This window comes from Ahaetulla prasina, chromosome 2 (genome assembly GCF_028640845.1).
Source record: "Ahaetulla prasina isolate Xishuangbanna chromosome 2, ASM2864084v1, whole genome shotgun sequence".
NCBI lineage: Eukaryota > Metazoa > Chordata > Lepidosauria > Squamata > Colubridae > Ahaetulla > Ahaetulla prasina.
The window spans coordinates 190,821,113-190,834,747 of NC_080540.1; the positions used below are offsets into that span (position 1 = coordinate 190,821,113).

At 42.2% G+C, this 13,635-nt stretch overlaps 1 protein-coding gene across 11 annotated transcripts in view; it reads right to left on the reverse strand.

Annotated features, from left to right (window-relative positions):
* The window catches only part of ADGRL3 (adhesion G protein-coupled receptor L3), a 673,676-nt gene that overhangs the window by 234,289 nt on the left and 425,752 nt on the right, over positions 1-13,635 (reverse strand). For all 11 annotated transcript variants that reach the window (XM_058169767.1, XM_058169775.1, XM_058169766.1 and 8 more), the window contains one exon: positions 5,237-5,340. In XM_058169767.1, coding sequence (XP_058025750.1) covers positions 5,237-5,340 — 104 coding nt within the window. The remainder of the gene's footprint in view (positions 1-5,236; positions 5,341-13,635) is intronic.

Sequence of the window (13,635 nt, forward strand, 5' to 3'; positions counted from 1 at the left end):
AAGAGAAATGTATGTTTCATGATGAGGGAACATTAAAAGTAGCCCAGCTGATATTGGCAATAACAATATAGCCCTTTCAAGGTTTTGAAAGGGCTTGAAGCATTTGCTAGGCCACCATAATTCTTAAAACAAATGATTTAACTAAGTCATTGCAGTTCTGGAATTCTGTGTGAAATGTTCTTTGAATGGAATTCACGTCAAACATAAATGCTTTAAATATTAATAAAATCTACCCGAATTCCGTAAAATGGCAGAGACAATAAATTTTCCTGCTAGAGCTGCAAGGGATACCATAATCTGTTAAAATAAGCATATTTTGAAGTTTCCGTATTTAGATAGATTCTGAAATCACAGCAGACATCAGATTCTTTGTCAGTTCTTAAATATCAAAAGTTGCTTTCCACAACACCTTCCCATGATTCAGGAAAAGCACCAGAGGATACAATTTCTCTCTCAAAGAAATGCTCAGATGTCACACCTGGAGAACAGACAGGTGCTTTCGCCCCATACATTTGTGGCATTCACTCATTTCATTAGGTTCTTTGTATATGTCCTTTTTTCACAAGGAAGATATCTTGATCCCTTTAGCTGTGTTGGTACAGCTTGTTTTAATCACAGGAAAGAGCTTTATTTGTGTTGAATTTTTTTGAGACAACGTAATAAATAATAAAATTTTTAATAATCGACATTATTAAAACAACAGTTATATTTCTTTTCATGCAATTAATGAGTCACGCACCTGAAAAAGTTGGACTAATCCATTCAAACTAAAAGAGAAAGAAGGAAGTAACAGGAAAACCAATATCTCCATCTGGGGGCAGTATGTGACTCCTTTTATCCTTATTGGGAATCATCACACCTACTTAGCTAGATATTTGTAGACCTTTAGGGGAGGAAAGTAATGTAAACCTCATACATAAGGAGCATGAACTAAACTAATATCTATATATACTGTATGTCTCTTTGAAAAGTTGACAGTACTCTATTGTACACACCATCCTGATATAAATTAAGAAGAGTGGAGTGACTTGAGATGCATAATATCTACAAAATTTACGTTCTGCCTGGAAAGCAGCTGGGACAAATGAAACAGAGTTAGATTATCATCTCTGTGATAACTCATGAGCAATGTCCTGTTGCAGCTTTGCTTTGTTTAAAAGGAGGACAGAGATCGACCGTGAGGCGCCTTACTTGTGGGGTGCCCCAGGGGTCGATTCTCTCGCCTCTCCTGTTCAACATCTATATGAAGCCGCTGGGCGAGGTCAACAGTGGCTTTGGGGTGAGTTACCAACTCTATGCTGACGACACTCAGCTGTACTTTTCCACCCCGGGCCACCCCAACGAAGTCGTCGAAGTGCTGTCCCGGTGCCTGGAAGCCGTACGGGTCTGGATGGGGAGAAACAGACTCAGGCTCAATCCATCCAAGACGGAGTGGCTGTGGATGCCGGCACCCCGGTACAGTCAGCTGCAGATGCGGCTGTCTGTCGGGGGTGAGTCATTGGCCCCAACAGAAAGGGTGCGCAACTTGGGCGTTCTCCTGGATGGACGGCTGTCGTTTGAAGATCATTTGGCGGCCGTCTGCAGGAGAGCTTTTTACCAGGTCCGCCTGGTTCGCCAGTTGCGCCCCTTTCTTGACCGGGATGCCTTATGCATGGTCACTCACGCTCTTGTCACTTCTCGTCTGGATTATTGCAATGCTCTTTACATGGGGCTACCCCTGAAGTGCACTCGGAGGCTTCAGTTAGTCCAGAATGCAGCTGCGCGGGTGATTGAAGGAGCCACACGTTGTTCCCGGGTAACACCGCTCCTGCGCAGTCTGCACTGGCTACCTGTGGTCTTTCGGGTGCGCTTCAAGGTGCTGGTTACCACCTTTAAAGTGCTCCATGGCTTAGGGCCCGGGTACTTACCTTATGCTTCCCACCGACCCGTACGCTCACACAGAGAGGGTCTTTTCAGGGTGCCGTCCGCCAAGCAATGTCGGTTGGCGGCCCCCAGGGGAAGGGCCTTCTCTGTTGGAGCACCTAGCCTCTGGAACGAACTTCCCCCTGGTTTGCGTCAATTACCTGATCTTTGGACCTTTCGCCGTGAATTGAAAACATACTTGTTTATTCAAGCGGGACTGGCTTAATTTTTAATATCCTAAATTTTTAAATTTTTAACTTTTAATAATTTTAACTGGTGTATTTTATTTATGGGTTTAATTTGATGGTTTTAATTTTCGGCCATTTATAGAATATATTATTTTAATTATGGTTTTAATTTGTATATTGTTCTGTTTTAATCTGGCTGGTGAGTCCTTCGGAAGAAGGGCGGTATAAAAATCTAAATAAATAAATAAAAGAAGAACTAAGGAAGAAATAGCTGATCTATATTTTGAACAGGGAACTATACGAAATACTAGATTTATAATAATTTACTGAAATTATAATCCTGGTTTTGGGGAAGAAAACAGATTGAAAACGATGTAGGTAAATACATACCGAATACAGGTATGTGTTTTATAATAAAATGAAGTGGCAAAAGAATGCTACCCTGTAGTTGTTTATATGATATGCACCACTGATTTCAAGGGGACTTATTTCTAAGTAGATCTAAATAGGATTGCAGTCTCAGCCAAGAATGATGAATCTGTGGTCTTCAGATGATCTTGAACTATAGTTTCCAATTTACCTTTCTATTGATCATATGGGGCTTCTGGAAGCATCTGAAGGTCACAAATTGCACAAATCTCTACTTTAAGGTATAATTCTTATAAAAAATACTGAATTGTGGACAGTGGCTTTATTTCACTGGGCTTTTGTTTTAAAAAATTAAAGAATCACAAAACATCAGGGTTGCAATGATCACTGCTTAATTGAAAAAGAAGCAATGTGTATGTATAGAAGCATCCACAAGAGCGATTAAAAGCAGGTGTGACCAGGTGATTGAAGCTCAGCTCCCTTCACACATCACATAGACATAAAAAGGGGCAGAGATTCAGTTACCTGATTGCACCCACCGTTTTGTTGTCCCCTGTCAACAATCTCTGGGTATGACATATATGGTGCATGAGCCCAATAAAGCACAAGAAAATGTCTTCAAATGGCCCTCCAAAAACTGGGTGAATTGAAGATCTTATATTTGGAGGCAGGGAATAATATAATTTATCCATAGAATAAAGATAATTTTGATAGATATTATAAATAATGAAATTATATAAAAATATAAAAACACTAAACTATTGCAAGACTGATGTTTGAATTCATAATCCCAACAGTAACCAAATTAGTAAAACTATTCCTTCACCTTTCAAACACGATAACACATCAACTACAGAATAAATAAAGTATAGCCTATTTTAAAATGAGCTACTAGAGGCTACTTTATACAAAATACTATAAAAATGTTAAGTCCTTGAAGAAAAGAATAAATTTTAGAAGAACCGCCTGGTTTATTTCACAAATAATGGCATAGGGCAGTGATGGTTAACCTTTTTGGCACCGAGTACCAAAAATGGAGAATGTGCACGTGTGCTGGAGTGCTGGAACCCAGAAGAGAGCAGCTGGCCAGTGCGCATGTGGTAGCCAGCTGCTTTTCCGGGTTCCGTTGCATGCATGCGCACCGGACAGCTGCTCTCTTCTGGGTTCCAGCATTCTGCATGCACACGATGGAACCCAGAAGAGCAGGGAGAGGGGAATTGAGAGTGTGATTATGTGTGGAGTGACTAGAGATTATAATTTAAGATTTAATTTGGATTATGACTGTTAGTTTTGATACCATGCATTTTGTTCTGGGAAATCGGGGGGTGGGGGGGGTAGGGGAACTGGGGGGGTTGAGGGTAGAGGATGGACTGATGGTTAATGTACAGGGATTATTGAAGATGTATTAATATAATTAATGTAGGGTCGGGTCTGCCCAGCTACCATTTTAGAATGGTGGGGAGGGAGAAAGGAAGAGAGAGTAGGAGGTAGGAAAGAGGAGAAGAGGGGGAGAAGAGGGAGAAGAGAAAGGAAGAGGGGTAGAAGAGGGAGAAGGAAGGTGTAGGGTGGAGGGAGGAGAGGATGTAGATAACAGAAGGGGAGGAAGCTCTGGAAAGTAGAAGAAGGTAGAAGAGGGAAGAGAGTTAAAAGGAGGGGGTGGTGACTGGGCAAGCCTGACTAATTGTATATGACTGTACATTGGATGAGTTGTTGGATATGAATGTAAAAATAAAACTTTTATATATATATATATATATAAAAGGAACCCAGAAGAGCAGCTGGTGATGGTGCGCGTGCCCACAGAGAGAGCTGTGCGTGCTACCTCTGGCATAGGGTCTCCTGCTTGAGCAGGGGGTTGGACTGGAAGATCTCCAAGGTCCCTTCCAACTCTCTTATTCTGTTAGTTTTTAGCAGTTTTGTAAAACTTGAAAAGGATTTGAGAAAGCCTTTATCCATTTTATGTGAAACTAGCAATCATAACATTTTAAAATTAAGTAATTAAATGACATTTCAATCCATTTCCTGAAAAGAAGATTAGATTACTTAATATAATGAAATTCTTTGAAACTGAATCTACTTTAATGTGGACAATTCCATTCCTCCAGAGTATGGGAAAAGATCCAAACAAAGCTGGAACTGAAATTGTAAACATGTCTTTATTTAGTCATATTTCACTTCATGAAATGCATGACGTATTATGCTGAGAGAATAAAATATCAGACACATTTTTTTTTACTGAGAATAAAACTAAAATAAAAGTAATAAAATATGATATCAAAGGGCAATAAAATGTAGGAACTGCACAAAGTACTTATTTTCGACACTATTTCATGTGCTCCTGAAATGTTGTATATGTGCATAGTGACTAGTGATTATAATAAATACATTCTCCAGCTAACATCCATACTAATAAAATCTGAAAGTATTTTTCTGAATTTTCATCCATGTGTTAGTTTCTGATTTTTTTACATAAAACATCACTTCTAAAAGATTTTAGGATATCTAAAAGGTTTGAGTTACAAAGATTCACATTTCTGATTATTCTCACTGAGTCCTTGAGTCAAGCTGTAACTTAAGATAAGTCATGATAAAATTGATCTTCAGCCTCTTTTATACCTTTGTCTGATAGTTCTCCAGGGCTCTTCCTTTTGCAGCATACAATGGTTTGCTTTGATTTAGTCAAAGTTTTGATTACAAAATCTTGTTTTTAAATGAATGCAGAATGACTGTAGCATACACTGTTAGCACAAATATATCAAGTCTAAGCAAACAGTTACCTTCTGAGTGATGTGGTTGACCCAAAGTGAGGAACAATTACTGAGGTCTGGCCCTTGAGGATCCCAATTTCCACCAGGAGCAAGGCACAGAAATGTTGAAACACCTGAAATTATAATGACAATGTCATGCTTGAATTAATAGCCAATAAGATAACTTTTTGAAGAAGAGAATTCTTTTCCTCCTAGTCCAAGCATTAATTTATATCTTAGAAAAATATAATCGAATGTGAGCATGTGTGCCTCCTCCATGCATGAGCAGAGAGTCAAAAATGGGACATGATAACATCCGGGCAGATGGGCGGAGCCTCCCGCCACAGGCACTACCGGTTCGTCCAAGTTGGCTAAATTTCACCACTGGATTGGAGCAATACAAGAATCATTGGCCATGCTATCACCTGCTCATGAGTTCATTGAAGCCTGGCACACCACAAGCAATTCCATCAACAGATACATTGACCTACAACCAGCTATGAACCCCTCAGAATTCAAATCAACCGTACAGCCAACCAGAGACAGCACTAACCCACAACCAACCCATGCAATCCCCCCCAACCAGCAATGACCCTCACCTGACATAATCTCCCCATCACAAAACCCATCACAAGACTCTCACTGGTGATCCAACTCTCATTATTACCAGCTGTGCACCCAATATCCCTTTCAACTCTCTGGCCTGGAAAGAGCTCTTCCACCAACCTGTAATAGTCTTTGGCTGACAAAACATCAGTCCCAAATGTTCTAAGCAGAAAACTTCCAACTATAAATCCAACAAGGCAAGATACACTGCACTACATCCTACAACATCTTGAATCTTCAAAGACTTATGCAAGGGTCCTCTTTAGTTCAGCATTCAATACCATCATTCCAGACACTCTTCTAACTAAGCTAAACCAGCTACAGGTACCGGAACAGACTTGTAAGTGGATCACAAGCTTCTTAACAAACAGGAAGCAGCAGGTGAAACTAAGCAGAATCACATCAGATACCTGTACAATTAGCACAGGGGCCCCCCAAGGCTGTGTGTGTTGTGTCTTGCCCGCTCTCACCGCAGCCGGGGTCTGCTTATCTGCTTCCGAACGCTGAAGAATGTCCTCCCGGCCCCAGCCCTGGCTCCATGCCCAGACAGGCTGAGGAGGGGGCATCTCCCGGCCCCAGCCCTGGCTCCATGCCCAGACAGGCTGAAGAAGAGCAAGTATCTCTAGCCCCCAGCTCTGGCTCCATGCCCAGGCAAGGAGCAACTAGACCCCTCCCCCTCCTCCACAGCATGTGAGCCTGAGGAAGGTCAATAACCAACAGCTGCCGATTGGAGTGACCCTCGCGTCAGAAGACTTGATAGGCGGAGGCAACAGAAGGAAGGGAGGGGCAGGCCTGGATAAGTGCTGAGTCATGGAGCCATACCCCATGGCTTATATAAAGGATCTGCTTTCTGGCATTCTCTGAGTCAGGCAAAGTCTAAACATATCTTGCTGAAGTCACTTTCTGGTCTCCTGCCTGCCCTGAGGACTTTGCTAGGACTTTGGCAGAGCTGCAGAGGCACACCTGATTCGGATTTCCCTGACCCGGCCGTCAGCGGAGGAGTGGGACACGACAGTGTGCTCTCCCCACTTCTCTTCTCTCTCTATACCAATGACTGCATCTCAAATGATCCATCTGTTAAACTACTGAAGTTCGCAGATGACACAACAATGATTGGTCTCATTTGAGACAATGATGAATCCAAATACAAACAGGAGGTTGAACAATTAGCCTCGTGGTGCGACCGAAACAATCTGGAACTGAACACACTCAAAACTGTAGAAATGGTGGTAGACTTTAGGAGAAACCCTTCCATACTTCCACCTATCACAATACTAGACAACACAGTATCAACAGTAGAAACCTTCAAATTTCTAGGTTCTACCTTATCACAAGATCTAAAATGGACAACTAACATCAAAAACATCATCAAAAAAGGACAACAAAGAATGTTCTTTCTGTGCCAATTCAGAAAGCTCAAACTGTCGAAGGAGCTGCTGATCCAGTTCTACAGAGGAATTATTGAGTTTGTCATTTGCACCTCTATAACTCTCTGGTTTGGTTCTGCAACCAAACAAGACAGATAGACTTCAGAGAATAATTAGAACTGCAGAAAAAACAATTGCTATCAACCTGTGGGCCTCTGGTGGCTCAGACTGCTAAGACAGTCTGTTATTAACACAGCTGCTTGCAATTACTGCAGGTTCAAGTCCCACCAGGCCCAAGGTTGACTCAGCCTTCCATCCTTTATAAGGTAGGTAAATGAGGACCCAGATTGTTGGGGGCAATAAGTTGACTTTGTATATAATATACAAATGGATGAAGACTATTGCTAACATAGTGTAAGCCGCCCTGAGTCTTCGGAGAAGGGCGGGATATAAATGCAAATTTTAAAAAAAAACCTGCCTTCCATTGAGGACCTGTATACTGCACGAATCAAGAAGAGGGCTGTGAAATATTTACAGATCCCTCACATCCTGGACATAAACTGTTTCAACTCCTACCCTCAAAACGATGCTATAGAGCACTGCACACCAGAACAACTAGACCCAAGAACAGTTTTTTCCCAAACGCCACCACTCTGCTAAACAAATAATTCCTTCAACACTGTCAAACTATTTACTAAATCTGCACTATTAATCTTCTCATCGTTCTCTCATCATTGTTGTGTCATCTTACCCACGGCACGACTGAAGAACTGGTTGCGGCCTGGGAACGGGCCGCGGCTGGGGCTTTGGACCGTGTCGTGCCTTTGCGGCCTCTGACCCGGCGTAGATCTCAATTGGCTCCCTGGTTTTCCGAGGAGCTGAGAGAGATGAAACGCCGGAGAAGACGCCTAGAGAGTACTTGGAGGTCTAGCTGTTCCGAGGCTGATCGGACACTAGTGAGGTCCTTTACTAGGACCTACCTAGTGGCAATGAGGGAGGCGAAACGTTCCTACGTTTCCACCCTCATTGCATCGGCAGATAACCGCCCGGCCGCCCTGTTTCGGGTGACCCGTTCCCTCCTTCATCAAGAGGGACGGGATGACCCCTTACAGGGACGGGCTGAGGAGTTTAACGGTTATCTATACGATAAAATCGTTCAGCTTCGGGATAGTTTGGACCAAGATTGCGATGATCCAGCTGAGATGACAGAGACACGTCTTGTTGAGGTTATTTGGGATGAGTTTGAGTCTGTGGCTCCCGAGGACATGGACAGGTTGCTGGGGAGGTTACATGCAACTACATGTTTACTGGACCCGTGCCTTCCTGGTTAGTGCTGGCTGCTCAGGAAGTGACACGAGGCTGGCTCCAGGGGATTATAAATGCTTCTTTGATGGAAGGGGTTTTCCCGCTGCCTTGAAAGAGGCGGTGGTGAGACCTCTCCGCAAGAAGCCTTCCCTGGACCCAGCTATTTTGGGTAATTACCGTCCAGTCTCCAACCTTCGCTTTGTGGCGAAGGTTGTAGAGAGTGTGGTTGTATGGCAGCTCCCCGGCCCCTGGGGGAAACTGTGTATCTTGACCCGTTCCCGTCTGGCTTCCGACCCGGTTATAGCACGGAGACGGCTTTGGTCGCGTTGGTGGATGACCTCTGGAGGGCCAGGGACAGGGGTTGTTCCTCTGCCTTGGTCCTATTAGATCTCTCAGCGGCCTTCGATACCATCGACCATGGTATCCTGCTGCGCCGGTTGGAGGGATTGGGAGTGGGGGGCACCGTTTATCGGTGGTTCTCCTCCTATCTCTCTGACCGGTCGCAGACGGTGTTGACAGGGGGGCAGAGGGCGGCCTCGAGGCGCCTCACTTGTGGGTGCCTCAGGGGTCGATTCTCTCGCCTACCCTGTTCAACATCTATATGAAGCCGCTGGGTGAGGTCATCAGTGGTTTCGGGGTGAGTTATCATCTGTACGCTGATGATACTCAGCTGTACTTTTCCACCCCGGACCACCCCAACGAAGCGGTCGAAGTGCTGTCCCGGTGCCTGGAAGCTGTACGGGTCTGGATGGGGAGAAACAGACTCAAGCTCAATCCCTCCAAGACGGAGTGGCTGTGGATGCCGGCATCCCGGTACAGTCAGCTGCACCCGCAGCTGACTGTTGAAGCAGTTAGTGGCCCCAAAGGAGGTGGTTCGCAACTTGGGCGTCCTCCTGGATGGACGGCTGTCTTTGATGAACACCTGGCGGCCGTCGCCAGGAGGGCCTTTACCAAGTTCGCTTGGTTCGCCAGTTGCGTCCTTCCTTGACCGGGATGCCTTATGCACGGTCACTCACGCTCTGGTTACGTCTAGGCTGGATTATTGCAATGCTCTCTACATGGGGCTGCCCTTGAGGTGCACCGGAGGCTGCAGTTAGTCCAGAATGCGGCTGCGCGAGTAGTAACGGGAGCCGCTCGTGGCTCCCACGTGACATCGCTGCTCCGTAGCTTGCACTGGCTTCCTGTGGTCTTCGGTGCGCTTCAAGATTTTGGTAACTATCTTTAAAGCGCTCCATGGCTTAGGACCCGGTACTTACGAGACCGCCTGCTGTTACCTTTGCCTCCCACCGACCCGTCGCTCTCACAGAGGGTCTTCTCAGGGTGCCGTCCGCCAAACAGTGTCGGCTGGCGGCCCCAGGAGTAGGGCCTTCTCTGTGGGGGCAGTGACGCCTGGAACGAACTTCCCCTGGCCTGCGTCAAGTGCCTGATCTTCGGACCTTCCGTCGTGAGCTCAAAACATATTTATTTATTAAAGCGGGACTGGCATAATTTGTGTTGAATTTTAAATTGGGTATTCTTAATATTTTTAAATTTTTAAATCTAAATTTTAATAATCAGCCTTTAAAATTTGCTCTTTTTAAATGTTGTTTTAAATTGTATATATTTTGGTTTTATTCTGGCTGTACACCGCCCTGAGTCCTTCGGGAGAAGGGCGGTATAAAAATTTAATAAAATAAATAAATAAATAAATAAATAAATAAATAAATAAATCATTCTCATTACCCATCTCCTTCCACTTATGACTGTATGACTGTAACTTTGCTGCTGGTATCCTTATGATTTATATTGATATTGATTGTTTCCTGATTGCTTATTTGTACCCTATGACTATCATTAAGTGTTGTATCATTAAGTGTTAAATTTGTACCCTATGACTATCATTAAGTGTTGTAAGTGATGTACCTTGATGAAGGTATCTTTTCTTTTATGCACACTGAGAGCATATGCACCAAGACAAATTCCTTGTGTGTCCAATCATACTTGACCAACAATATTGTATTGTATTGTATTGTATTGTATTGTATTGTATTGTATTGTATTGTATTGTATTGTATTTATTCTATTCTATTCTATTCTATAAGGTAATTAATCCAGCAGGGCAGCAAGATAAGGAGTTCCAGAAGTGAAGTAGCATGGCAGTAAATCAAACCAGTTGGGAGAATGCCAGGAACTCAGATAAACAGGGAACACAAAATGAACTCAGTGTTTGTTCCCGACAACTGCATTTCCTATTTGCCTCTCCTTTAAACTCCATCTCCAGGTGTGCCTTGTGAAGGGAATCGGGGCCCTTTCCTCCCTCGTAAGCCACGCAACCCATGTTGCTCTCTTCTCTGTTCTTGCCTGTGCGGCCTACGATGAGGAGGGGTGGGCCTTGGTCTTCATCAACCCCCTCTCCCTTGTTCTACCTGTCCCCTGCTCTGCCCAGCCTGACTTTGCCATTCACCAGTTTCTTCTACAGCCAACGGAGCCACACTCTTACTCTCTGTCAGCTGTTCGTCTTCCCCTTCAGATTCAGGCTCCGACAGGGGCATGACACCTTATAAGCGGAAGAATACTGACACTGACATCCCCTAAATTCCGATGAAGATGTTAGCTGTCTTTTGGAAACCAGTCTACAAGCTTGGAGAATGAATTTTTATTTAACTTAAATTTCGATGAAACTGAAGCTTTTTTTTTTAAAAAAAATAGTCCTTTGTTTATGATTGAAAGGCAGAAGAAGTCCTTTCAATCCACATTATTTTATGGCAAGGATAACTTTTAAAAATGTCCCCCCTCCCAACCTTTAGATACTGTAAATAAAGCCATAGACCTTCATAGCTGATATGCTCTTAGGAAAAACTACACATGGGGCACTTGATGTGTAAAAATAAGCCAGAAGCCAAGCAGGGATGATTTCTCATAATTGAAATTGTGGAAAAAACAAACTGAAAATGATTCTGCATGCCAATCTTTACATTTACATGAAAATGTTGAGAATTCAAAAATATTTTTTCATGGAAAAAATTAAACCCTCAAATAGCTATTTAATAACTTCAGTAATTATAAAATTATAAAAAATAATAATAACTGACTCTATTAAAGTAGACCAGAGCATCTTAATTCTGAATCTTGCTGGTTCATATATATATTCTGAACATAGGGAGAAATGTTGAGCAAAATCATTTGTCTTCCATCCTCCAGTCTTTCACTCACTGTTATTATGTTAGAATAGAAAAAAGCTGTGTTTTAATTCCAATTGACTGATTTGGATCTTAAAAGCAAGTACTGTCTTGATTTTTTAATACCAATCCAATGGAAAAGAAGTATTTAATATTAATACTATAGTTTGTTAATGAATTGACCCGTTCAATAATATCTCACACTGTATTATAAAATATCATGGTAATATATAAAATGCATAACAACCTTGTTATGCCACAATGTCATACTGTATAACAAAATTATAAAACAACCTCTTATTAATAGATTGCCTAAGTGATATAATACCACGGCAAATTAAATAATTACCAACATAAAAGTTATTCTAAGGGTAATCAAAAAGGGCATTACCACTGAAAAGACGTGTTCCTTAACATGTATTATTGACTTTATTTGTTCTATTTTTTATTTTTTTCCAATTTTTCCAGCTGCCCATCTCACCAAACAAGTAACTCTATTAAGCACTAATACTTTCAATCTAGCTCAGAATGAATATGCAAATAACATTCCTCTTTATTAGTTTCAGATGCCTCTATTAAAATTCAGACAACTATTTTCTATACTAAGGAAAGCTTCTGTGCCATGAAAATCCATTTTCATTAGCCTGATCCATCGTATCTTGAACTGAAACAATCTTTCAAATGTAGGCAACAAGAATATATTAACAACTGGAGGATAGGTCCAGTTGTTAATATATTTTACAGGTCCAAAAAGGCACCTTGAGACGGGATGTTCCATCATCAATATTACCAGAAAATGTTGTACTCTATGAGACACTTTTGAAAGGTTCTGTGATAGTTGCCATAGCCAAATTCTACAGACTGCATTTAAAATAAGAAAATATCTAAAAACACCTGGAGCTTTGGGTTATGGTCAGCTAAACGTGGTCTAATTCTAAGTTAAGGATTAAGTTCTTTCTTTTTAAAAAAATCAATATCACGCAGTGAGGCTTTTAATTTTTAAATGTTCTTTTAGCTGAAATGGTCTTCCACTCACTCTCTTCATTTTAATCCTTTAGTTTTATCCTTAGGCCTACTGCTGAGTGAAGCTTTTTATCTACATTTTCTTACATCTTTGGGCATACTATTATATTTGCTTTGTACTGTTTAAGGAGTGCAATAAAAATTGATTTAATTTGATTCATGGACCTTAGGCTGGCATTCCATGCACTATCCTGCCAATTTCAATGAGAAAGTTATCATTGCTTGTTAGGATCTGTATCAAAAGCCAACTGGGTGACTTTGGGATAGTCACTCTCTCTTAGTCCAAAACACCTCACAGCAGTGGTGGGTTGCTACCGGTTCTCCCCAGTTCTTGCAAACTGGTAGTAAACATTTTGAGTAGTTTGGAGAACTGGTAAATGCCACCTCTACCTGGCCCTGCCCCCAATCTATTGCTGCCTCCCGACTCCTAGCTGATCTGCTAGAAGGAAAAAATGAGCTAGAAAAATCACTTGACAAAGAAGAGAAAAACAACAACAGGACACTGTGGCTTTAAATTGAAAAGCCAAGAAGCCTCCCAACTGATCGGCTAGAATGAAAAAATCAGGACTTGCTTCTCAGCCAGGAGATTACTTGGCAAAGAAGGAGGAAAAAAAAAAAAGATGCTGTCGCTTTAAATTGATGCAGCTGCTGGAAGGAGATTTTTACTTGCAGAAGCAGTTTGTTTCTGGGTCAGCTGAACAACAAACTGGATAAGAGGAGGAATTCTTATATGGTTCTATGTTTTTGAAGTTTTGGGGTTTATGCAACGTGGGCTTTGTGTTTCTAAAAAGGTGTGGGCGATTTCCGTTGTGAAATATCCTATCTTGAATGAGTTTTCTGCCTGCTTGTAAATGGAGCCGAACTTCCGGCTTCCACTTTATATTATCTCTAAGCACCGGTAGCTGTTTTCTAGTTACAACGTTTCCTTTATGCAGCTGGCAGGAATGTGGAGGGAATGGGGATTCTGAAG